The sequence below is a fragment of the Microcaecilia unicolor genome, chromosome 11 (assembly GCF_901765095.1).
Source record: "Microcaecilia unicolor chromosome 11, aMicUni1.1, whole genome shotgun sequence".
In the NCBI taxonomy this organism is placed as follows: domain Eukaryota; kingdom Metazoa; phylum Chordata; class Amphibia; order Gymnophiona; family Siphonopidae; genus Microcaecilia; species Microcaecilia unicolor.
Window position 1 is genome coordinate 48051241 of NC_044041.1, and position 23668 is coordinate 48074908.

A 23668-nucleotide genomic window follows, 5' to 3' on the forward strand; every position below is an offset into this window, starting at 1 on the left:
ACTTGTTTTGCTTCACATGTTTGTGAATATCTCATTAATATTTCTGCATATCCACTTCAAAGATGAAATGTAACCAATCCTTACCCTTCGCGCTTTGCTCTGATATCTGACAGCCTTTTTAGTCTCTTCTTTGGCATGTTCTACATAATCTGCTGCATTCATTACATTCTTCTCTATATTGTTAATCATTTCACCCTTAAAAATAAAATAAAAAGTTATTAAAATAATGTACAACTCAGGAGGCAGACAACAACTGGACAATGGTGAACCAAGGGTTCAGCGGGATATGAACAATATGAAATGCATAGGTAGAAATCTTGACTTTGCATCCACAGTAAAATGAAGGGGGAATGGAGACACCGTTACAGAAACTTCCAACCTAAGGGATAAAATGGTAATAACAGGGAAGAGTGAATGCAGATAATTTAAAACATATCTTAGTAAGATATATTTTAAACGGCTTGATTAGGCATCCTAAAAAGTTCATTCAGGTCAAAAACTATAGAAAAATTATTTCAATTGATAATTTTCTTTCCTATAATCATAGCAGATAAATCCAGAGACTTATGGGTTATGACCATCTACCAGCAGGTGGAGACAGAGCACTAAACTGAACTCTCTCATATAGGAGAGTGTGCTCCTTGGCCATTTAGTATTTCTCATAAAGTAAAAGGAAGAATTATTCCAACATTTCTCCTTCCTCACAGAATTAATGTATGAATAAAAAAAACTATAATTCGAAACAGAGGAACACAGCACTAAACTAAGCAGAGAAACCAAAGAATTGTGCAGAAAATTAGGGGTGGGGTTCTGGATCCATCTGCTGTGATCAAAAGGAAAGAAAATGATCAGGTAAGAAGATTTTTCCTTCCTTGTCATCAACAGCAGATGAATCCAGAGACTTGTGGGATGTTGCAAAGCAGTCCATACACAGGTGGGAAACAGAAATAACCTACAGAGAGGACTGGTGCTCCAAAGGATGCCTCTGATCAAGCCTCGATGTCCAAGCAATAGTGCTTGGAAAAGGTATGCAAAGAGGACAACACAGCCAACCTACATATCTCTTCCAGAGAGTAAGCCCTAGGCTCTGCCCAAGAAGTTTAAGGAGCTCTGATAGAATGAGCTCGAAGAAAGGATGGAGGTAGTTTGGCAGGAAGTACATAAGCTGAGGCAATAGCCTCTTTAATCCAGCAGGTAATGGTCACTTTGAGGCAGCATTACTCCAATTCGGACCTGACAGAGAAACAAAAAGGTGATCTGAGCAGCGAAAATCATTGGTTACTTACAGATATTGAAGAGGCACTCAACAGACGTCTAGGAAATGAAGTAACCATAAATAATTCTTAAAATCCTCTTCCCAAAAAGAAGGAAGAAACAAAGGTTGATGAGATGAAATGCTGACACTACTTTTGTAAAAAAAGAAGGAACTGTATGAATGGTCACTCCTGTCTCAGAGAAAATGAAGGAAGAGATCTCTACAGGACAATGCCTGTAGCTCAGAAATCCTGTGTGCCAACAAAGTGGCAACAAGGAAAAAAAAAAGACTTCAGAGTAAGGTCTTTCAAAGTAGCCTTCCTCAGAGGCTCAAAGAGCACCTTCTGCAGAGACCATAGGACCAATTTAAGATTCCACTCCAGGGAAAGAATATTTAGGAGGCGGCATAAGATGATTAACCCCTTTCAAGAAATGAATTACATCCAGATGAGCAACTAAGGAGGAGTTAACCATTCAACCCTAATAACAAGCTAGGGTCATCACCTGTACTATGAGAGAATTGAAAGTCAGACCCTTTTTAAACCTTCCAGACTTGTACATAAAAAGACAAGGTTGAATGTTTTCTAGCTTGGAGCAAGATGGAAATAACCTCGTCAGAGTGACCTTTGTTCCTTAACCTTGACCTCTCAAGAGCAAGGCTGTAAGAACAAAGTGGGATGGATCCTCTATCGGGATGGGGCCCTGAAACATGCTTGTCCACAAGGAGATGAACCAAATCCGTGTACAATGGTCTCCTGGGCCAATCCTGGGCTATCAAAATTACGAGACCTTGGTGATGAAGAATCCTGTGCTGCACCCGGCCTATCATTGACCATGGGGGAAGACGAGATCCAATTCCAGCCATGGCTGGAGAACAGCATCGAGATCCTCGGAACCATACTCTTCTGACTGAAAAACTTGAGAACTTTGGCACTGAACCAAGACTCCATGAGATCCAGTGTCAGCATGTCCCACTTCTGTGTTACAATCCGGAAGGCCTCTGGCGACAATTTCCATTCCCATGGATCCAAGAAGTTCCTGCAGAGGTAATCCGCCTGTATGTTCACATGTTTCCACAATATGTGCTGCCGAAATCTATTGCAAGCCTTTTTCTGCCCAGAGGATAAGGAGATGAGCTTCCCTAGCTAGGGGCACACTACAAGTGCCTCTTTTCTGTTGATAAGGCACCACCATGATATTGTCCAACAGGACAAGGACTGGTCTGCCCTCCAGTAGTGGTTAAAGGCCACAAGAGCCTTACAAATCGCTCCGAGTTCCAGTCGATTAATTAGTCACTCTGACTCTGTTGTGTTCCAAAAACCTTGAGCATTGTGATGGAAACAATGCACCCCCCAACTAGACAGGCTAGCATCTGTGACCACCCCCATCCAAGATGGTGAGGCTACAGATATGACCCAGAGGAGATTGCTGGACTGCAGCAACCACGACAGGCTGGCCCTCCACTTGAGTAATCTAAGATAGATGGAAGGCATAATCCTGAGATATGGGCAACCAAGAGCCTGCTGAGAGGCAGATATGGGCTCTGGCCCATGAAACCACACCCAGAGTAGCTGCCATAGACCCCAACACTTGAACATAGTCCCAAATCCAAGGACTTGGTGAAACCATTAGAAGACAAATTTGAGACAAAGCTTGACCATAATGCCTCCCTCAGAATGACAGAAGTAGGAGAAACTGAACCCACCTCAGAAAGCCAAGTGTCTCCTTTTGGAAGCAGGGTCCATCTGCAGATGTCAAGTAACTTGTACAGACCCCGTGAGCCCCATATGCTGGGGCTGAGAAACAGGAAGAGGCTCAGACTAGTGTTAGCGTTTTAATAAAAAAGCTTGATGCAGCAATAAAATAAACTCTGGAGAAAAGAGCTCCTGAGAAGCAACAGGAGCAGTAAACTAGGCATAGCAGAAAAATCACTTAGAGCGTGTGTTCTGCACTCCTTCACCCGCAGGGGCCCAAATCTGGATAAGACAAAATGGCCATGGGTGTATGTGAAAGCAGCGAATCTATGCGAGGACAGCGAAGCCTCAAGTCTCCTGTGCGGGACATCGACAGCTCCGACAGCCCTGTGCCCACTTTGGCCAAATTCAAGCTGGCACGACTCGGTTTCCCCCAACACGACTCTGTGCTTCCCACAGTATGAGCAGCGCTTAATCTCTGCCTCCATCAAAAAGAAAGCAAAAGAAAAACCGCAGGGTAGACCTAAAGAGCAATAAAAATTTTAAAGCTGTACTCACCAACTGCTGACATGGAAAGGATTTCTCTGAAAAGACCAATGTTCTCAATTTTGGCCAGAAAACCCCCTTGAAACTGGATATAGCAGGAACGTTCTCTGCTGAAACTGTTCCCCCGCTTTTTTTTCCTATGAGGAGAAACAGAAATTTAGGGGGTAAAGGGGGTTCGGAGAGGGAGCAGGACCTGGCACCATCAGGTGTACCCCCTAAAGTACAGTAGGCACCGGTCAGCCTAGATAACCCCAAGCTCTACTGAACCAGAGGACCCAGAAAAGGAGCTAAAGTAAAGATGACACAAGGAGCATGTGAGAGACCGTCCACCGCCTGCTGAAGATAGAAACATATTAAATGGTCAAGGAGCACACCGTCCAGTTTAGTGCTATCTCCACTTGCTGGTAGATGGTCATAACCCACAAGTCTCTGGATTCATCTGCTGTTGATGACAAGAACTAGTATTGTTCTCTCTTTGATCAGAGTACACACACACACATTTTGACAAGATTAATAGGTATTTCAGCTCTCCAAATATATTGCCTTTTTGTGGGTTTTTTTTTTTTTAATTAAAGTAAGGTTTCTAACTCTTTAGAATGCCACTATAATGTTTGGATAATGCATGGGATAATGCAATAAAAGTAACTGTAGGAGCAGATTACCTGGATTTCTGTCCAACAGCAGACAAAATCAGCAGCAATGAATAGCAAAGTGTTAAAGAATGTCCATTTGCACCAAGAATGAACTCACTAACAAGCTAACATTTTTCACAGAAACATTGTAAGATATTGTATTTAACAAATACAGATGATTGCCTCATATCACTTGAAATTAACTATACATAAACTCTATGTTACACAGACACCAATACAGGTTGAATCTTGAAACTAACAAAAAGAGGCAAGCTAAAAGCTACCCACCCTATCTACCACTATGTTTTACATCTTTGTCAAAAAGTGGATTCATGTGACAGGAAGCAACCTCTCCTAACCACAACAGAGATTTCTGGCAGCAACATTCTATACACCACCCAGTTCTTGCAAAGGAGTGTAGCATACTGCTCCATAAGCTTTGAAGAGATCCTATTTACAAAGTTTCTTGGGTTCAGGTCCTACAGGTCTGATAAGAAGTGCTGCACACAAACCTTCTGCCTATACTGAATGTTAGTCTTCACTGGGTTACTTCCAATACAAATTTCTTAGTTTACTAATTTGATAACAAAAAGTTTAAGCATAGCCTAAGCTTAAAATGCAATATTTTAATATCCAAAAGACTACATCCTGCTTTTTCTTACTAGGTATCTAATGGTTTTGACAGATAATATTTTCTCAGGTGAGGACTGCCGGCTCTCTCTCACCCTCTTGGAATGGGGGAAGAACTGGAGAGGGGAAAAAGAGAAAGATATGGAGGAGCAGGGGTTGCAATTTCTATCCAGTCTTCTAAATTTAGTTTAGTTACTCTTACCACCTCATCTTAATATGGCCAGCAGGTGCCATAAGAATGGCACACAAGCCTCCCACCAAAATGCTGTAGCCATGGCTAGCAAGCAGTGCAAGAGCAGCTGGCTTTAACCAAGTGCCCTTTTTGTGAGTAACAATTATGGGGAATATGTTATGCACATTAACGGGGCTTTCAATGTGTGTAGCTTGGAAGAGTTTAATTCAAAATCTGTTAATGAGAAGCAAAACTATGCCTAACAGCTTATTAGCTATTAGTACAGTGAAAATACACAAACTGTTTCACAGACACATTAATCCATTAGTGCCCAATGTTCCCATAATAAAATCCCATATGGGAACATTGGGCACTAATGGGTTAATGCAAAAGACTAGACATCAAGGAGGTGTAGTAAAGTTTTTGTGATAATGTCCATAGGTAAGGTATGCATGTGCTTTGCCTCAATTAAGTGTCATTAACACTGGCCCATCAGATGCATAAGCAGCACTGAGTTAACCCCCCCCCCCCACACACACACCAACCTGCCATGTTAACAAAACAAAACATACTTTTCCTACTTTATGGTTACGGTTTGCAAGTAGTGGTTTATCCCCTTTTTTGATATGTTAAAAACATATGAACAACTAATTGTCAAAAACATATTTAACCAGAAATGCCAGTTTAAGAGGCAAATTGTAAACCATCAAGGTTCGTGAGCAGTGTAAAAGGCTTAAGGCTTCCCACTTTACAGTCAGATACTGGAAAGATACTTGGAGAAATACATTTTATTCACACTATGAACTTTTCTGTACACAGTGGGACTTACCAAGACACAAGTTATCTGACAGTTCCAGGATGGAATAGCTCTCCTAGAGCTCACCATTAGTAGCCAGAGTTAACATGCACTACCATGTTAATACATGTTAGGTGTGTTAGCATGCACTATTAACTAGGTCCCACTGCATAAAATGGGACAAAACAGTAAAATAATGTGATTTAGGAGTTTTAGGGCACACTAAAGTGCACATTAAAAATTTTAGCTCCAAGTGTAAAGTTTCAAGCATGGACAGCCCTCAGTTTATTTGTTCCACGGCTCGAGAAGGGGGGTAAACAGAGGAGAGCTGGGAGGGATTATGTGACCCATCCAATATTTGTTCTGAACATACCTTCCTTAAATTCAAGGCAATTACTTAAAACTCACTTCTTTGAGATTGCTTTCGGTGAAGCCAACTTGCAGGATGTGAAGCCTAGGTTCCTTGAGGGTGCACAACTGTAATCTCTAATTGTATGAATGAGGGTTTTTTTAATAGAGTTGCTTTTTATATTTGTTTTATGTTATATGTTTTTATTGTAAACTGCAATGATCCACAGGTTGGAAAATGCAGTATAGTAAGCATTATTAAAACATTAAAACACCCAGAACACTGCATTTTTTTTCACCTTCTTCCTTGTCAATTTGATTGCTACTGAAGGACGAAGTAAAGCTGGACTTTACTGAACCCCAGAGATGGTTGATCGTTATATATATTTTAAGCTCATCTTTCTAGAGGCAGGCTGAATTGTTAGAAGGGTTTGCCTAGTGATCATGAAAGAGGCCCACATTGGTAATGCCTGCGGGATGGCTGACAGTTTCTGGTTGTAAAAGTAAAGGAAACCTCTCTGGACGTGTGCTAAATACACTTCAAGCAAGGAACCTCTTCATAGGGAGACTTGTTATAAAAGCAGGAGGGGTCAAGGGTTGGCAGATTCATACTGAATATTCCCCTTCCTCTAAAGATTCCAGTGGCTGGGCCTGGGTAATCTTCCAGTTCATACTGAAAGATTTCTAAATGTGGTGAAGAGGGAGATTACAGCATGCCGTCCTTGTGGTTCAGAATCCAAAGTAGAGCAGAGATACTACTGTACTTTGAAATGAAGGTTTTCTCTCTGCACTGCGGTAACACCTATATACAGACATTTGCCGCAGCAGACTCCTAGAGAGGTTGGTCCAAAAATTACTACATAGGAGATGACAGTTTGGATGTATGCATTGTCAAAGTGTTCTAGGGGGACAGTCAACTGTCCTCTGCACATGCAATTTTCTTCTCTGCACAAACAGAAGTGTCTTCTCCATTTCAAAACGACTGCAGGGCCAACTGAAATGACATTTTCTAGCTTCTGGAATTCAGGTCAGCACCAGGACAAAATGAGGCATCTGGAGAGTGTTGACATTTTAGATCTTTCTACTGTACTAAAGACATGGTCCTAACCCTGCCCTGATTTTTTTTTTTTTTTTTTGAAAAATAAAACAAAGTAGCAGAGACAGACAATATTAATTACTTGAGATGACAAATACTGGGAGACAAAGAAGAGAAACTCCTCACTAACTGGAGAGCATTGTTTTGGCGTCCATTCAGCGGAGCAAAAAACACAAAACAGAGACTGAAGAGACTTATGTGCAGGAAGGGACAAGTGCTCAAAACTTTACAAAGGGGATCTTTTAACTAAGTAGCGGTAAGCCCAATGCGGGCTTACCGCTCACTGAAGTACCACCGAGCTACCGCACCAGCCCAGCAGTAGTTTCCACCCCCAGTGTGCCCCATTTCCAGCGCTACAAAATTTTTTTATTTTTGTAGCGCGGTTTACCTGGCGGTAATCAGGCAGTGCCACGCACTGCCTGGTTACTGCTGATTTAGTGTGGGAGCCCTTACTGCCACTTCAATAGGTGGCAGTAAGTGCCCCCTCCCCAAAATGGCCACGCAACAACTGCTTCACTTGCCGCACAGCCATTTCGTTAAAAAACAGCCTTTTACCTGCTGCTGTAAAAGGGGGCCTCAACGTGCATCAAAAAACGCACCAACGCCACTGCAGGCCCCCTTTTGCCACAGCTTAGTAAAAGGACCCCTTAGTTATGAGCTCAGAGTAGCTCCATCCTAGTGCTATCAAACACCACCCACTCATGTGCCTGACACAGTCTTGCTCATCAATAGAAAATACGCAGTCCAATCATAATTTTCCACTTTCAAAGATAGTCTTAAATCCAACCATAATAGACTGGAAGAGTATATACAATGTGTCACAGGTGCACTCTCTTGCAAACAGAAGAATTTGAGTCACAGTTTTATCTTACAAACTTTCAAAGAAAAAGTTGTTCATGAATGAGGGAATAAGAAGACAGCTGCTTCTATGGACTTACATTACAGTAAAAACCTGGAAAAATAAGTCATTTTACGTTTCTAGAATCTTCTATGAAAACAAGACTAACCAACTTAAAAGAAAACTTTTCTAATGGATAGCAACGCTTTCATTCCGAAAGTAAAAATTACATGGACATAAATACAAAAAAAAATCAATCAGAACAAGTAAAATTAACCCAATAATTTGAATACCTGAGTTTCAACTAACATAGCCATGTCCATGAACATCTCATGTAATTCCCGTATGCTGGACTCCAGTTTCATAATATCTTTGTGACGCGACTCAATCTCATTCAAGGCTTGTCTAGTAATCTGGGAGTCTGAAATAATCTGGAGGAGGAAAGGGAAAAAAAAAGGAGGAGATCTTTAAAAGGGTACAGCTGTTTCAGAGAAATGCAATAAATATCAAACATGTGTAACAATCAAAAATGGGCAAAGCAGACAGATGCCACAACATACATCAGAGGTGAAAATAGAAGGATTCCCACTCTCTAACATTTCTTCCAGTTCATCATCAGTGGTGGATTTTCCAGCTAACAAAAAGAAATGATAAAATATATTAGGAAATGATCAGCAGCTGTAACAACCAATATGAATCCAGATTCACACAATCATTAACAAAAACCTGTAAAACAATATAAATATTGAAAACATCTGGAATAATGCATCATCTGATAGCATTTCTCATGGGCAGTAAAAAAAAAATATGCTGTGAGAACCAAACACTTAGATCATTTATATGTTTATTTGGATTTTGCTCACACCTTTTTCAGTAGTAGCTCAAGGTAAGTCACATTCAGGTACACTGGGTATTTCTCTGTCCCTGGAGGGCTCACAATCTAACTTTGTACCTGATCACACAGAGGTTATTGGACTCCTTTCAAAGTGACCAAACTAACCAGATCAACATCTCCTCCAAAATGTTGGTCTTGTTCTTATCCTGTCGGTCACCTGAAGCATCTACTCTTTGAATGTTCCCATGTGTCCACCTACTGGAAATTAATATGGAAAAGAACATTACTATAATAAAACTCACCCTCAACGTTCTGAAGCCAACGTTCTGAAGTCACTCAGTCACTCCCTGAAGGGTTCATGGATTCATGGTGGTGAAGCCACAACACTGACCATGTCTCTCTGCCCCGCCCTCGCATGACAGACCAATCAGAAAAAACACCCTCAACATTCTGAAACACAAAGGACCATCACAACACCATTCCCAGGCAACACTAGGCAACGTGAGACAGACCAATCAGAGGAAACTATGTGACAATACGGGAGGAGCATTCCACAGCAGAATGGCTCATTATCTGTGCAGCACGGAGAGCACAGAACCACCGCTGGAACGAGAGAAGAATATTCCTGCTGTGGGTATGTGCAAAAATAGACCCGGGGGGGGGGGGGGGGGGGGGGGGGGGGGAGAAATTTTTAAATGCCTAATGCCAGTACTGAAGAGTGCCAGAGGGCCTATAGCACAGACTATATTTGGGATCGCTTGACATGGAGTCAGAGAAGCCGGAATACAACGTGCCCGTCACCATCTGGGACGTGGGCGAACAGGACAAGCTGCGACCCAGCCAGCAGCAAACAGCGACCAAGGACAGCACAGCACAAACCCCCAAGCCCCAAGCAAAAAACAAAACAAAAAAAAGACACACATCAACAACCTGCACACACACCGCACCCTCTCACACACACACACAAAATAACTCTGTGACATACACACTCACACACAAAAAAGCCACATGCTAGCGCCCGTTTCATTGGTTTCGGAAACGGGTCTTTTTTTACTAGTGTTCAATAATTCCTTTCTCCTCGCCTGTTGGTTTGACATATGATGTGATAATACTTCATTCTTCAACCCTGCCCCTCCCAGTGATATCACCAGTGTCAACCCTAAAAACAGCTTTAAGCACACCTGATTTGAAGTGCACTGCTGAAGGGGCATGCTTTGCCCCTTAGTGTGCCCTCTTTGTGGGCAATTGTGGTTTTTTTTTTTGTCCGATACCACTCAAAATGCGATGGCTACTTTTCGGTTTAATTTTCTGCCTTGGGACTGGTTTAAGTTTATTGAATGAGGATTTATCTGGCCTGTGTTTTATCCTAGTGATTTCATCCTCTATCAGGAGAACTAAGGTATCTTGCCATTTAAATCTTTTTCTGATTGATAGCTCCTCTCAGTTTCAACCTGTTAAGCTATTAATTGGACATAGGCCTGCCAAAAAAAAAAAAAAAATCAAGGCAATGTCCTAATAATTTTAGATATGGCCAGGTTTTAAGTATCAAAAACTGACACTTTTTGTCTATCCCTTGTTATAGTGTTAATTAATGCCAGATCTATATGTAATAAGTTTCATTTTATCAAGGACTGGATAGGAGAGAGTCAACCTGGCTTTTTTTTTTTTTAACAAACATAGCTGCAATTTCAAAACATCCCAATTCCTTTGGAGTTTTGCCCACCTGGACACTAGATTGCTCACCAACCACGGTTTCAATTAGATCGCTAAGGATGTGGTGTAGCAAAATATTGTATAAAGACTTATTTAATGTGACTGTTTTAAATTCTTTAATTACTGAATTTGAGTCTATAGTTTGTGAAACTTCTGATTCTACATTAAAAGATTGTTCAGAAGACCTGGGCTCGTTTAGATTCATTTTGTCAGACTCCTAATAGCACTACCTGATAATTGTATAATTGCTGATTGCTATGGGTATTGTCAGGTATGTTGTTCTGCCTTTTATTTTTGTTATTAACTTTGCCATGGATTATTGTTACTTTTTCTTTTTGGTTGTTTTGTGTTATACTTGTAAAGCCTTAATAAAAATATGGAAAAAAAAAAAAAAAGATTGTTCAGGTTCTATTTTGATATGCAGGTCTCTGGGAAATGGGTGTCTTGTAAAGATTCTTTAAAGTCTGGAAAATTGTTTATTGTTGGGGGATATTTTTGTTAGTGTAAAAAAAAAAACCTCTGCTCTCTTCAATCACGAAGTGCATTAGTTCCATTACTGTTTTGGACCATGCAATGATCAGCTTGACCTTTACTGTCCCTTCAGTTATATCTTCTCCAAGCTGAAAGCTCAGCTCAGAGCTTCTGCAGGAATCTTAAGTTTTGCAAGTTAATTACTAAAGCCTCTGAAGATCATTTTCAACATAATCATCTGCAGGACACTGCGCCAGCCATTGGTAGGATATGTACAAGGCAACATTAAAAGGAATGACTTGACTATACAGCTAAACTTAATAGGAATGCCAGACCAATAAAGAGACCAAATAAAAGAGCTTACAGAGTTCTCTTTTTAGGCAATACAATTATCTGTTCTTCTTCAATTACAAGCCCGGAAAGGATTTTTATAATTTGTTATCGAGTCAGAGGTCCCGATACTTTAGCTTTTACTAAGCAGGTAAATGATTACAATGGGAGTAACACGATTATATCTTTTGGCCCAGTAAGTTAAATGACTAAAGCAATGAATAAAATATTTCTCAGAATGCAGTGCCTCACCTGGACTGTAAACCTTTTTTTTTTTAGGAAGGTTAGAAGATCCCATTTAATCACCTAGCGCATGAAAACCTTTGAAGGTCCCATAACATGGAAGCAGTGCTGGATGCCTAGAAGTGTCAGGTCCAGATGGTTTAAATTCAAGTTTATTACAAGATTTGTTTTTTTTTAACCTGCTTGTTCAGGAGAGCCCTTTATTGGAGTGAAAAATAGTTGTAATACTGACGCAGCCGAGATCTTGGCTTAGTTCAAAACTACAGCATATACCCCCAACTAGCTTGGACTGTACAATATATGAAACATTTTATAGCTGGTCAGTTGGCAAAGGTACTCCAACCTTGATTCACATGGATCAAAATATATTTATAGCTAGTCATATCCACAGAGGATAAGATTGTCCTTTTTTACAACATCCTTACCCTGACAAATTCCTTGAGATTCAATGATAGTCTTATCTCTAGATGCAGAGAAGGCTTGTGGACAGGGTGGTGTTTGATCATATCATTTTTCTGTTTTGAGTGGGTTTGGGCTCTCTTATTGGCATGGTTCCTTTATTATATGTTTACCCTCAAGCAAGGAGAGTTATAAGTGGGTCAGCAATCAGATTTGTTTCTATTAATTAGGCAGGGTTGCTCTTTATCTCCCTCTTCTTCAACCTCACTTTAGAGCCATCAACAATTATAGTGTGGACAAACAAGGGACCGGATGGTCTCCATACCCTCAGTGTGCATTCCAAGTTATCCATCTACGCAAACATTATGGCATTTATACTATACCTTCAGATCCCTCATTTATGGACTCTTATTACAAATTTTCTATGGTACTTACAAAGTCAACCGGACAAAGACAGAGCCATTACCACTCAACAGCTTTACTACTTGGGATATGGTGGCCTCTTTCTTTTCACATGCAGACTCACTTAAATATCTTGGGGTCTGGTTCTGCTCCACTTTAGAGACAATGACAAACAGGGCAGAGCTTACTGCTTCAGATTATACTACTAGATGGTCCTCCATTGTTTATATCCTGACAGCCAGGCAGCACGTGATTAAATGATCATACGAAACAATTAGTTTCAGCAGAAATCTGCTTGGGCGGAGAACTCTGAGATCCTATGAAGAGAACAGAGAAAAAGGTGAATGGGAAAAGGCACCATAGACTCCAGAGATGACAAGGACAATCTGGATGCTTGAGAAGAATTACTGATCAATTGATCCAGACTGTCCTTATCTCTGGACTCTGTGGTCCATTTCCCACTTCTGTTTTTCTCCATATTGAAACAATTACAATTCCTTTGTTATTTCTCCTAACCCTGTATAACAAAACACTGAGTAAGTTCTTGTGGAACAATAAGCCACCAAGAACTGCCTTCCAAAAAGTTAATGCCTGCTTTGGATTTGAGAGATTTTAGGCTTTTTTTTAACCTCCCCCCCCTCCCCCCCCAAAAAAAAATCATTTGTATTGAAATGTAAGAAAAAGTCACAAATACAGTCTATAGATCAGAACCAGTGGCATTGAAGATTGAGACCTGGATTTAAAAAAAGGGGGAAAAATTTGCTACACATACAAAAAAGGGAAAGAAAACTTTTTCCGGATGAGGTAAGGCTCTCCAAGTTTCATAAAGTTGCCAAACCTCAAACGCTAACCAAGCATCCATGTTGTAGTGCTGTCAACTTAGATATTTGAAAAATAAAATCGTTTTTCTGTAAAACACGAGGTATGGAGGGCAAGCCAGGCTGCATCCACGCCTACACTAGAGCCAATTTACAAGCCGTAAAAGAGCGATATTGCCAGCTTATGGTGTTCAACCTTGATTTCCACCGGTTTGAAATGAAGCAAGCAAGATTTTGGTTGCCGCAGATATGGTTTATTCAATATACCTTTCAAAGTGTCCAATACAGAAGTCCAATACGGTTGAACCAAAGAGGTCCACCATATATGGAAAAAGGTCCCCACAATTCCTTCAACAAGCTGTCAAGGCCACAGGTAACAACTTCTGGTATAATACCATCATTAAAATATCTAAAAAACCATTCTCAACCAAACTGCTAGCAATAGACACCTTAAATAGATATTGAAAACTCTTTTCCTATTTTTCCAAAATATGACTCATCCAGGTCCTGTTCCCATTTAGAAACATAATCCTGTAGGGAGGTAGTATGAAGCAATAAAGCTAAATATAAATGAGTAATACCCTTAAACCTCCCCCAGCCCCCAGGCCTGCTCTAATAATGTTTTGTGTATGTTAAGCTCTCCATGGACTTTACATTGAAATAATCACAAATATGTTGATAGTGAACTGTTCTCTTGGAACTACCCCATATTCCTCCTGAAGGTCTGTAAAAGAAACAAATTCACCCTCCTCCCAGAGTAAACCAAGTCACCTGGACCAGATGGTATTTATCCCAGAATACTGATAAGAAATGAAAAATGAACTTGTAGAACTAATGTTAGTAATATGTAATTTATTCTTAAAATCAAGCATGGTACCGGAAGACTGGAGGGTGGCCAATGTAACGACGATTTTTAAAGAAGGTTCCAGAGGTGATCCTGGAAATTATAGACCGGTAGAGCCCGACGTCAGTGCTGGGCAAAATGGCAGAGACTATTATAAAGAACAAAATTACACACCATATTCAAAAGCATGGATTAATGAGACAAAGCCAACATGGATTAGTGAAGGGAAATCTATTACATTTCTTTGAGCTGTGAACAAACAGGTGAATAAAAGAGAGACGGTCGATACTGTGTATCTGGATTTTCAGAAGCATTAACAAAGTACCTCATGAAGACTCCAGAGAAAACTGGAGAGTCATGAACACGCAGTGGCGTACAAGGGGAAGGGGGCAGTGGGGGCGGTCCGCCCCGGGTGCATGCCGCTGGGGGGGTGCCGCGCGCCTGTCGGCTCTTTGTTTTCATGCTCCCTCTGCCCCGGAACAGGTTACTTCCTGTTCCAGGGCAGAGGGAGCATGAAAACGAAGAGCCAGTAGGCACGCGGCACCCCCCCCAGCGGCGTGCACCCGGGGGGGGGGGGGGGGGGGGCGCTGCACCCGGGGGGGGGGGGGGGGGGCGGGGCTCATCAGCGATCGGCCCCGGGTGTCAGCCCCTGTAGGAACGCCACTGTGAACAAGAGATAGCGTTCTATGTGGATTAAAAACTGATTAAAAGATAGAAGACAGACAGTAGGGTTAAATGGTATTTTCAATGGAGAAAGGGTAGATAGTGGGGTTCCCCAGTGGTCTGTGCTGGGACCGCTGCTTTTTAATATATTTATAAATGATCTAGAGATGGGAGTAGCTAGTGAGGTAATTAAATTTGCTCATGACAAAGTTATTCAAAGTTGTTAATCGCAAGGAGGATTGTGAAAAACAACAGAGGACCTTACAAGACTCGGCATCCAATGGTTTATGTGGTGTTAATATGAGCAAGTGCAAAGTGAAGCATGTGGGAAAGATGAACCCAAATTATAGCTACGTAATGCAAGGTTCCACATTAGGAGTCACTAACCAGGGAAAGGGATCTAGGCGTCGATGATGATACGTTGAAACCCTCTGCGGCAGCGGCTAAGAAAGCAATAGAATTTAGGTAGTATTAAGGAAGGAATGGAAAAGAAAAATGATGTTATGATACAAGTGCAGCAAATAAATAAATAAAATAATGCCTTTGTATTGGCTCCATGATGTAAGCACACCTCGAATACTGTATGCAATTCTGGTCACCGCATCTCAAAAAAGATAGTGGAATTAGAAAAGGTACAGAGAAGGGCGATGAAAATGATAAGGGGATGGGACACTTCCCTGTGAGAAAAGGCTAAGTGGCTAGGGCTCTTCAGCTTGGAGAAAAGATGGCTGAGGGGAGATTTGATAGAGGTCTATAAAATAATGAGATGGAGTGGAATGGATAGATGTGAATCGCTTGTTTACTCTTTCCAAAATACTAGGACTAGGGGGGCACACAATGAAGCTACAAAGTAGTAAATTTAAAACAAATCAGAGAAAATATTTCTTCACTCAACGAGTAATTAAACTCTGGAATTCGTTGCCATAGAATGTAATAAAGGCAGTTAGCCTAGCAGGGTTTAAAAAAGGTTTGGCTAGCTTCCTAAAAGAAATATCCATAAGTCATTATTAAAATGGATTTGAGGGGGGGGGGTATCCACTTCTTATTTCTAGGATAAGCAGTATAAAACGTATTGTACTTTTTTGGGATCTTGCTAAGGTACTTGTAAACATGGATTGGCCACCATTGGAAACAGTATGCTGGGTTTGATGGACCTTCACTCTGACCCAGTACGGCAATACTTATGTACTAAGTTTGTAGGGGATAACTAATTCCCAGTGGAGTCACCCAAATTATATGTAGAAGATCTTTCTTTGGAAGCCAAGGAACCACCCATGCCTGTTACCAATGAATCCATTTCTTTACACTTCCCTGGAGCCAACCAGCCACAATTTGCAACTGTGCTGCTTTAAAAAATATATAGCTCAAAATTGGGTACTCCCACACTCCCTTTAAGTTTGAGTTGATATAACATTGCTCAATCCACCCTAGGAGGGTGCTTCCTCCAAATATTTGCAAAAACTATGTGGTTTAATTGATTGAAAAAACATTGAGGAATAGGAAGAGGGAGCGCCATAGATAAAGAAGTTTGGTAACAGCATCATTTTGCTGCGATACGCACCACCAAGTATTTAATGTGTTCCTGGGCCCATTGAAAGGGAAACTGCTGACTTGCGAGTCACTTCAGAACCAGCCACTTTAAGGTTTAGGATTTCTGACTTGGTCATACTGATTTGAAAGCCAGATAGTTTCCACTTGAATAACTTGGGAGAAGGATTCCTCAGGCTCCGTCCAAGTCAGAAGGATATCATCCACAAACAGCATAATTGCGTGTTCACTATCACCTCCAGACAAGCCCCAAATACCCAGCAGATCCCGGAGTACCTGAGCAAGGGTTCTATGGATAATGCAAACAGTAAAGGTGACTATGAACACCCTTGACAGTACTACAATGCAATTCAAAAGGTCTGGTATAAGAGCCATTAATTTTTAAACCAGCTAGTAAGGAAGTATAAAGCAAATGTATCCATGCAAGAAAACGACCAGCAAATCCCATCTTGTGCAATATGGAAAACAAAAAATGTCAATATACCCTATCACATGCTTTTTCTGCATCAATTGAGAGAAGAATAGTAGGGACATGATGCATCTGAGCACACTGAATTAAATGTAATGAGGACCTAACATTACCAAAAGTTTGCCTGCCAGAGCGACATCCGTCATGTTTTAATAGAATTCCAGCTGCGCAATCTGCTAACGTAAGGCTGATTCGCGAGCTATATGAGATCTCCAAAGATGGGCTTGCAAAGCTATAATTTGGCCCCTCATAATTGCTTTAAGGCCCTCCCAAAGATTGAGGGGATCTATAGTATGAATATCATTTAACTCTAAATAGCCCTTAAGATGCTTTTCCAATGCATATACATGTTGGAGGTATAGCAAGATAGCATCATTCAAGCGTCAGTAACATGGGCCCACATAAACTCCTTCCCAAAAATAAAGTTAAAAGAACTGCTGTATGATTGGACCAGGCATGCATTTGTGTAGTACTGATTATGTACCTGCGTACCTTGTAACAGTTGGAATCAACCCAGCACCAAATCATGCGGGAGTAGGACACATGTAATGGAGAAAAATAAGCAAACTCCCTTTCAGTTGTATGCGTTTATCCCCAAAGATCAAAAAGAACCCATCGACTCATAAAATATCTAAGATGTGCTCTATCCCTGTGTGCACAATGTACCCCTTTAGCACTATTGTCCAATTTATGCTCAATGGTAAAATTAAAATTGCCACCCAACAATAAATGTCCATCCCCATACTGCAGAAGGACGTGAACCAAATTATCAAGGAAAGCAGCCTGCCCCTCATTAGGATAAACACACAACAGGTAATAAAGACATCTCCCAAAAACAAATTAACCAGCAGATAATGGCTCCCTTTATTCAGAGACATCCTTTTAATTTGCCATGGATAAGTTGCTGAAAGCGCTATCAATCCCCCTCCCTCTCCAGTCTTATTCTACAAGCAATCAGAAGCAAAAAAGATATTAGGGTACTTCCCATGAGCTGCCAAACGCACATGGGCAGGTTTTAAATGAGTCTCCTGGATGAAGGCCACATCCACTTTCAGTCGTATCAACATAAGTCGCCTTTTAGCTGGGGTATTCAATTCTCTTATATTTAAAGTAACACAGGTTAAATTAGATATGTCCAAAACATGCATGACTGAGCAATTTTACAACAGAAGACAGTCAAAATTAGAACCCTGTCCAGGCCTATTTAACAAAAGAAAGAAATCTAATAAAAGAAAAAAATAAGCCACCGCATACCAGTAAAAACCCAACCTTTCCCCCCAATACTTTATAGGCATGACAACTCAGCATTAGGTGGCACAAATCAAAACAGTGAGAGGAAGATGTACACCACTTTGATTAAGATCAACTGCTGAGTCCCATAACCCATCCAAAGGTAATAGAAATATTAATCAATTTGGTGAGAAACCAGGAAAAGACCCCTGCAGGGAAAAAAAAAAAAGAAAACAGTTCAGTGTGATGAGATGGAAACATTTTTGCTTCAAGTCTTTATGCTAAGGAAGCAGGAAGGCATTCCCTTCCGTGCAACACTCGTTGCCATTTCAGGTGTTCAGAATTCCCACGCCCATGTGATAAATACGACAGAGGGGACAATCTTTGATGTAAGAGGAAGTAGCTCTTCTGCATGCTCCACCTTCTAACTTTCCATCCTTATAAAACACTAAGGCAAACGGATACTGCCATTTATATCAGATGTCCTCCTCGTGCAAATGTTGAGGGGCCTCAACTCACCTTGCCGTTTCAGTGTGGTTCTAGAAAGATCTTGACAAAACGTCAATTTTGTAGGTATCCCATTCAAAACGTGCATGAACCCGAGCTTTAGCCAACAGGGCTTCCTTCACTTTAAAATCTTTTAAGCAGGCAATATCATCTTTGGAGTGATTCTGCCTTCTATTTCCCAATGACCGATGGGCTCTATCAAGAGCAATGCTTGCTGTACTAATTCAGATCCCAAAGTCCACCTGTACAACCTTTTCATATATTCTGGGCCTTCTGGGACCCCCCCAAAAAACATAGGTTGAAGCGGAGGCTTTGGTTCTCCAAATCCTCAATTTATCAAGCAGATAGCGTAGTATGTTTATGTTCTGAAAGCTGTGTATCAGTGCCAGAGATTGCCACTGCATGCTCCTCTATTCTTGTTTACATGCCCATGATGCGTTTGCCGATATCAGAAATCTCACTTCGCATGTCTGCTCCGAGAGCTACAAGATCATCCCGAACAGCTCGTATATTGGCTTTTATTTCTTGAAGACAAGCAAGCATAGCTTTCGGGTTCAGCTGAGCGTGTCAGAAATAAGGCCTCAAAGACCAGGAGATTCATGCACACCATGAGCTTCCTCAGACTCAGCTGAGGCGGGGTCAAGGGCCGTGGCCAATTATTGAAATGCAAAATCCTGTAAACAGATTGCTAGGGATTGCAACCCCGCCATCCCGATACCAGGACCACAGCACTAGTATTTTGATAGCCTTAGGTATGTCTGGGCTCTCTCACATAGACGTCTTATCTATAATTCAATCAACAATGTATTTGTGTCACAGGATTTAGACTTGTATGGCTTCAATGATTTATTATCGGTGAATGTTCCCCTGTGTGATAATGGAATGCTCAGGAAAACAGGACTTGGAGCCAACGGATTGCTGGGAAGTAGTTTAATTTGCTTATTTATTTTTATAAAGTGTTTGGCCTTCAGTCCAATGCTGTTACCAATATATCCAGCTGATTTCTTTCCTCCTTAAGTTTAGTAGGTATGAATGTATCTGCCTGGAGTCTTGAATTGTCGAGAATTTTTTTTTTTTTTTTTACTTCAGATTTGTTTTACCAAACATGTAGCTTCTCGTTTCTATCAAGCTGCCAAGCAATTTAGATGTCCTGGAGTAGAACAAGTCTGGGAGCTGAGGCTGATGAAGCAATTGTGCTGCAATTTTGGGAGCTTTTGGACTAATTCCATAAAAGTGACCCAATCAGCCTTGATCAATTGGTACCTTTTGTTTTTGGCCAACCAGGCGTTTGGACACCAGTGAAGGCTTCAAAAATGAATGTTTCTGGGCTCCCAGTTTGCTGGTCTTGCAAGTCAGCAACTGGAATGTTTTCAAATATAATTTTAGTGTAACAATCTCACTCAATACTGGTTGTTCTGGAACACAATGCTGCCCGCACCTTATGATACTCCTTAGTTGAGTCTTGGTGTATAAGTCTAATAAGATGGATTAAATGCAAAACTGTTGAACTTATTGATCTCTTTAGCATTAAAACTAGTTATAAATAATTAAAAGGATAATTTCACATTGAATGGCTGCATGTGGTGGAAATATGTTCATTATATTCTTCGATATGAAAGAGTTGCAGCAGAATGCAGTCTTCACTAAATATGGTCTAATTATGAATGAAATTTTGTAAAAACTTAGTCTGAAATTATCATTAGTTATGTACTCATACCTTTAATGCAGTATTGAAATATTTTTATATTTGTGAATTTCTCTTTTATTTCCAAAAACACCTCAAATATCATGAAATTAGTGCAAGATTACAAATGCACAAAAGCAAGAAATATGTATCAGAAAAGTCAGGTCCTTTTCTTACTTATTTCCAGCTGACGCTGTATCCGTCCTTTGCTACGTTCCCGAAAAAGGGTCTGGGTTTCATTATATTCGGTCATAACCTCCACAAATTTCCTTGATAATACCGAGTGCTGTAATAAAAAGATTATACCTGTGTGCGACATTTTCTAACACGGTGGGCAAAACTGAGACACAGCCAGTTACAGTACATTGAACAGAATGAAGCTGTAGCACTTTTATCCTTAAACCAGAATTGCAAGCCTCAATTTTTAAGCAAGCACTGCAGGCTACATAACAAAAAAAAGAAAGAAAAAAAGGCTTTTTAAAAAATCAGAATGGCAAAGAAAACATTCTGCAGCTTCATTCTGCTCAGTATTTATAATTTATTATGTTTGAAGTAAGTTGACCCTTAATATACTGGATCAAGATGCATTAAAGTAAATTAATCTTCACGTTACTGTGTAACACCTTAATTTCCAATGGTTTACTATTTAAACAGTAGTGCAGTCATAATATATTCACATTTTTCCTTCAAACCACGGCTCTCAGCAAACTTATCTGCTTCCACATGCTGTTCTTCACCCCATGAAACTCTCTAGCACCTTCAATGCCTCCTGTATTGTGAATTTCTTCTCTTTTTTTTTTTTTTTTTTTGGGGGGGGGGGGGGTTCTGCTCCTGAGGCTGCTGTTCTCCTTAGAGTGGTACTACTAAGGCTGGCAAAGGGAGAAAACAATGACATGGCTACAGGAAGAGTCCTAGCTGATTGACAAGGGAGGGAGCACACTAAAAATGAAGGAAGGAGGTACAGCTGAACCAACTGCAACAGCAACATTATTCACCTTAATATTGTGTACTGGAGAGTAGGAAGAGGTTGCAATGCATCCTTTTGTTTTCTAGTATCAAAGATCTGAATTATTGGGCTTAATGTCTGGAGGAACACTCTGGAATGCAGTTCCACCATTTCTTTCAGACTCAAGAGCAACAGGGGTATTCTGCTCCAGCCCCTTCCTTCCAGACAGCCTGCTCCTCAATCCAGCCCTTGCTGCCTACTTGCTCCCTCCCCTGCTCCACAGTTCAACTTCCTTTCTGTCTACAAATTAAGCCCTGCTGTTGGGTACAGATGTGTGTTGGGCCTTGTCCATCTTTCGACATCAATCGGAATATGGACATCCTTCTCCCAGGGACATCCAAATCGGTATAATCGAAACTCGATTTTGGACGTCTCCAACTGCAGTCCGTCGCAAGGACATCCAAAGTTCAAGGGCACGTGTCGGAGGTGTAGCGAAGGCGGGACTTGGGCATGCCTAACCCTTGGACGTCTTAGACCCATAATCGAAAAAAACAAGGATGTCCCTGACGAACACTTGGACATTTTTACCTGGACGTGTTTTTATTACGAATCAGGCACAAAAAGGTGCCTGAAATGACCAGATGACCACCGTAGAGAAGCGGGGATGACCTCCCGTTACTCCCCCAGTGGTCACTAACCCCCTCCCACCCTCAAAAAACATTTAAAAATGTTATGCCAGCCTGTATGCCAGCCTCAGGTCCATGATAACGCATGCAGGTCCCAGGAGCAGTTTTAGTGGGTACCACAGTGCAATTCAGACAGGTGGAACCAGGCCCAACCCCCTCTACCTGTTACATTTGTGGAAGAAACAGTGAGCTCTCCAAAACCCACCACAAACACACTATACCCATATATAGGTGCCCCCCTTCACCCGTAAGGGCTATGGTAGTGGTGTACAGTTGTGGGTTTTGGGGTGGCTCAGCACACAAGGTAAGGGAGATATGTCCCTGGGAGCATTTTATGAAGTCCACTGCAGTGCCCCTAGGGTGCCCGGTTGGTGTCCAGGCATGTCAGGGGGACCAGTGCACTACAAATGCTGGCTCCTCCCACATCCAAATGGCTTGCATTTGGACGTTTTTGACATGGACGCCTTTGGTTTCGAAAATCGCAGAAAGAAACGTCCATGTCTAGGGACGTTCAAATCTAGGGACATCCTAATTTAAGGATTTGGACATCTCTGACAGTATTTTCGAAACAAAAGATGGACGTCCATCTTGTTTCGAAAATACGGGTTTCTCCGTCCCTGGATTTCGCCGTTTTGCCCCTCTATGTAACTTTGTAAGTTTATGCACTTTGAAAATGAGCACCAAGTCTTGTTGGACAGTTTAGGCCTGTTGGTTGGCCTTTGCCCACCCTTATTCTAGCAACATAGTAGAACACCTAAGGATGCTTACCAAGATAAAACTTATTCCCTCATTAACAAATTAATGGTATTCAGTATTTGTTCTATGCTTTTCAACATTTCAATGCTCCGTCTAATCATACCTGAGTTTTCCGTATCCTGAGATCCACTGAAGTCCTGTTAACATTGTCATCCTGATCAAAACTTTGCTCAATAGCTGGAAAGAGAAATAATTATGATCTGTAAGACAAATACATTTATATAATGCTACTTCTGAATATTCTGATGTCAAATTTGTATTATGAAAGCCTTGCTTCAAATTATTTCTCTGTCTTTCTACTGCTCTTTGGCAAAGATACTCTGCAGAAGCAGAATAGTCCAGAAGCTACCTGGAGGCTGATGATACAGGGCTTCTGCCTCAGCACCACTGCTCCAATACCCTAACAGAAGAAATGGAGGGGGTGGAATGATGTCTACTAAATTAGGATGATTGCAAATGAAGGCTCATAACATCAGATCTCCACACTGGTGCTGACTGAGAAAATGTTTTATACTTACTCTTTAACTTTGCACGGACTTTATTAGCTATTCTCTTAATTTCTTTGTTAAGGTCCTCAAGCTCTTCCTTAGTTTCTACAGGACAAAAGAAATTTATTGATAATAACAAATCTTTATGTTATAGTAAATTGAGTGCTGCTCTGACAAGCATTTTGTTTTAAGATACCATAAAGCCCCTAAAATTAATTGCAGTAAAATTATATTTCACCAGTTGATTATACTAGCTATGCTACAGGGTTTAAAGTGATCCTCAAATGGGGATGAGGAAAATGTAGATTTCAAGCATATTCTTTTAAAAGTTGGTAAGGCAAGACAAGAATGCTCCAGCAATGTCAACTGCTGTATGCTTATGTATGGATGTTACAATTGTACACTGCACAGAATGGCCCCACACTAGTTTTGTAGGGTATACAGTGGGGGAAATAAGTATTTGATCCCTTGCTGATTTTGTAAGTTTGCCCACTGACAAAGACATGAGCAGCCCATAATTGAAGGGTAGGTTATTGGTAACAGTGAGAGATAGCACATCACAAATTAAATCCGGAAAATCACATTGTGGAAAGTATATGAATTTATTTGCATTCTGCAGAGGGAAATAAG

General features: G+C 40.9%; 1 protein-coding gene across 2 annotated transcripts in view; it reads right to left on the bottom strand.

Annotated features, from left to right (window-relative positions):
• STX2 (syntaxin 2) overlaps positions 1–23668 on the bottom strand; it is a 111914-nt gene that overhangs the window by 26405 nt on the left and 61841 nt on the right. For both annotated transcript variants that reach the window (XM_030218192.1, XM_030218191.1), the window contains exons 4-9: positions 23069–23143; positions 22654–22727; positions 20340–20448; positions 8567–8640; positions 8300–8437; positions 85–195 (exon numbers count right to left, since the gene is read on the bottom strand). In XM_030218192.1, coding sequence (XP_030074052.1) covers positions 85–195; positions 8300–8437; positions 8567–8640; positions 20340–20448; positions 22654–22727; positions 23069–23143 — 581 coding nt within the window. The remainder of the gene's footprint in view (positions 1–84; positions 196–8299; positions 8438–8566; positions 8641–20339; positions 20449–22653; positions 22728–23068; positions 23144–23668) is intronic.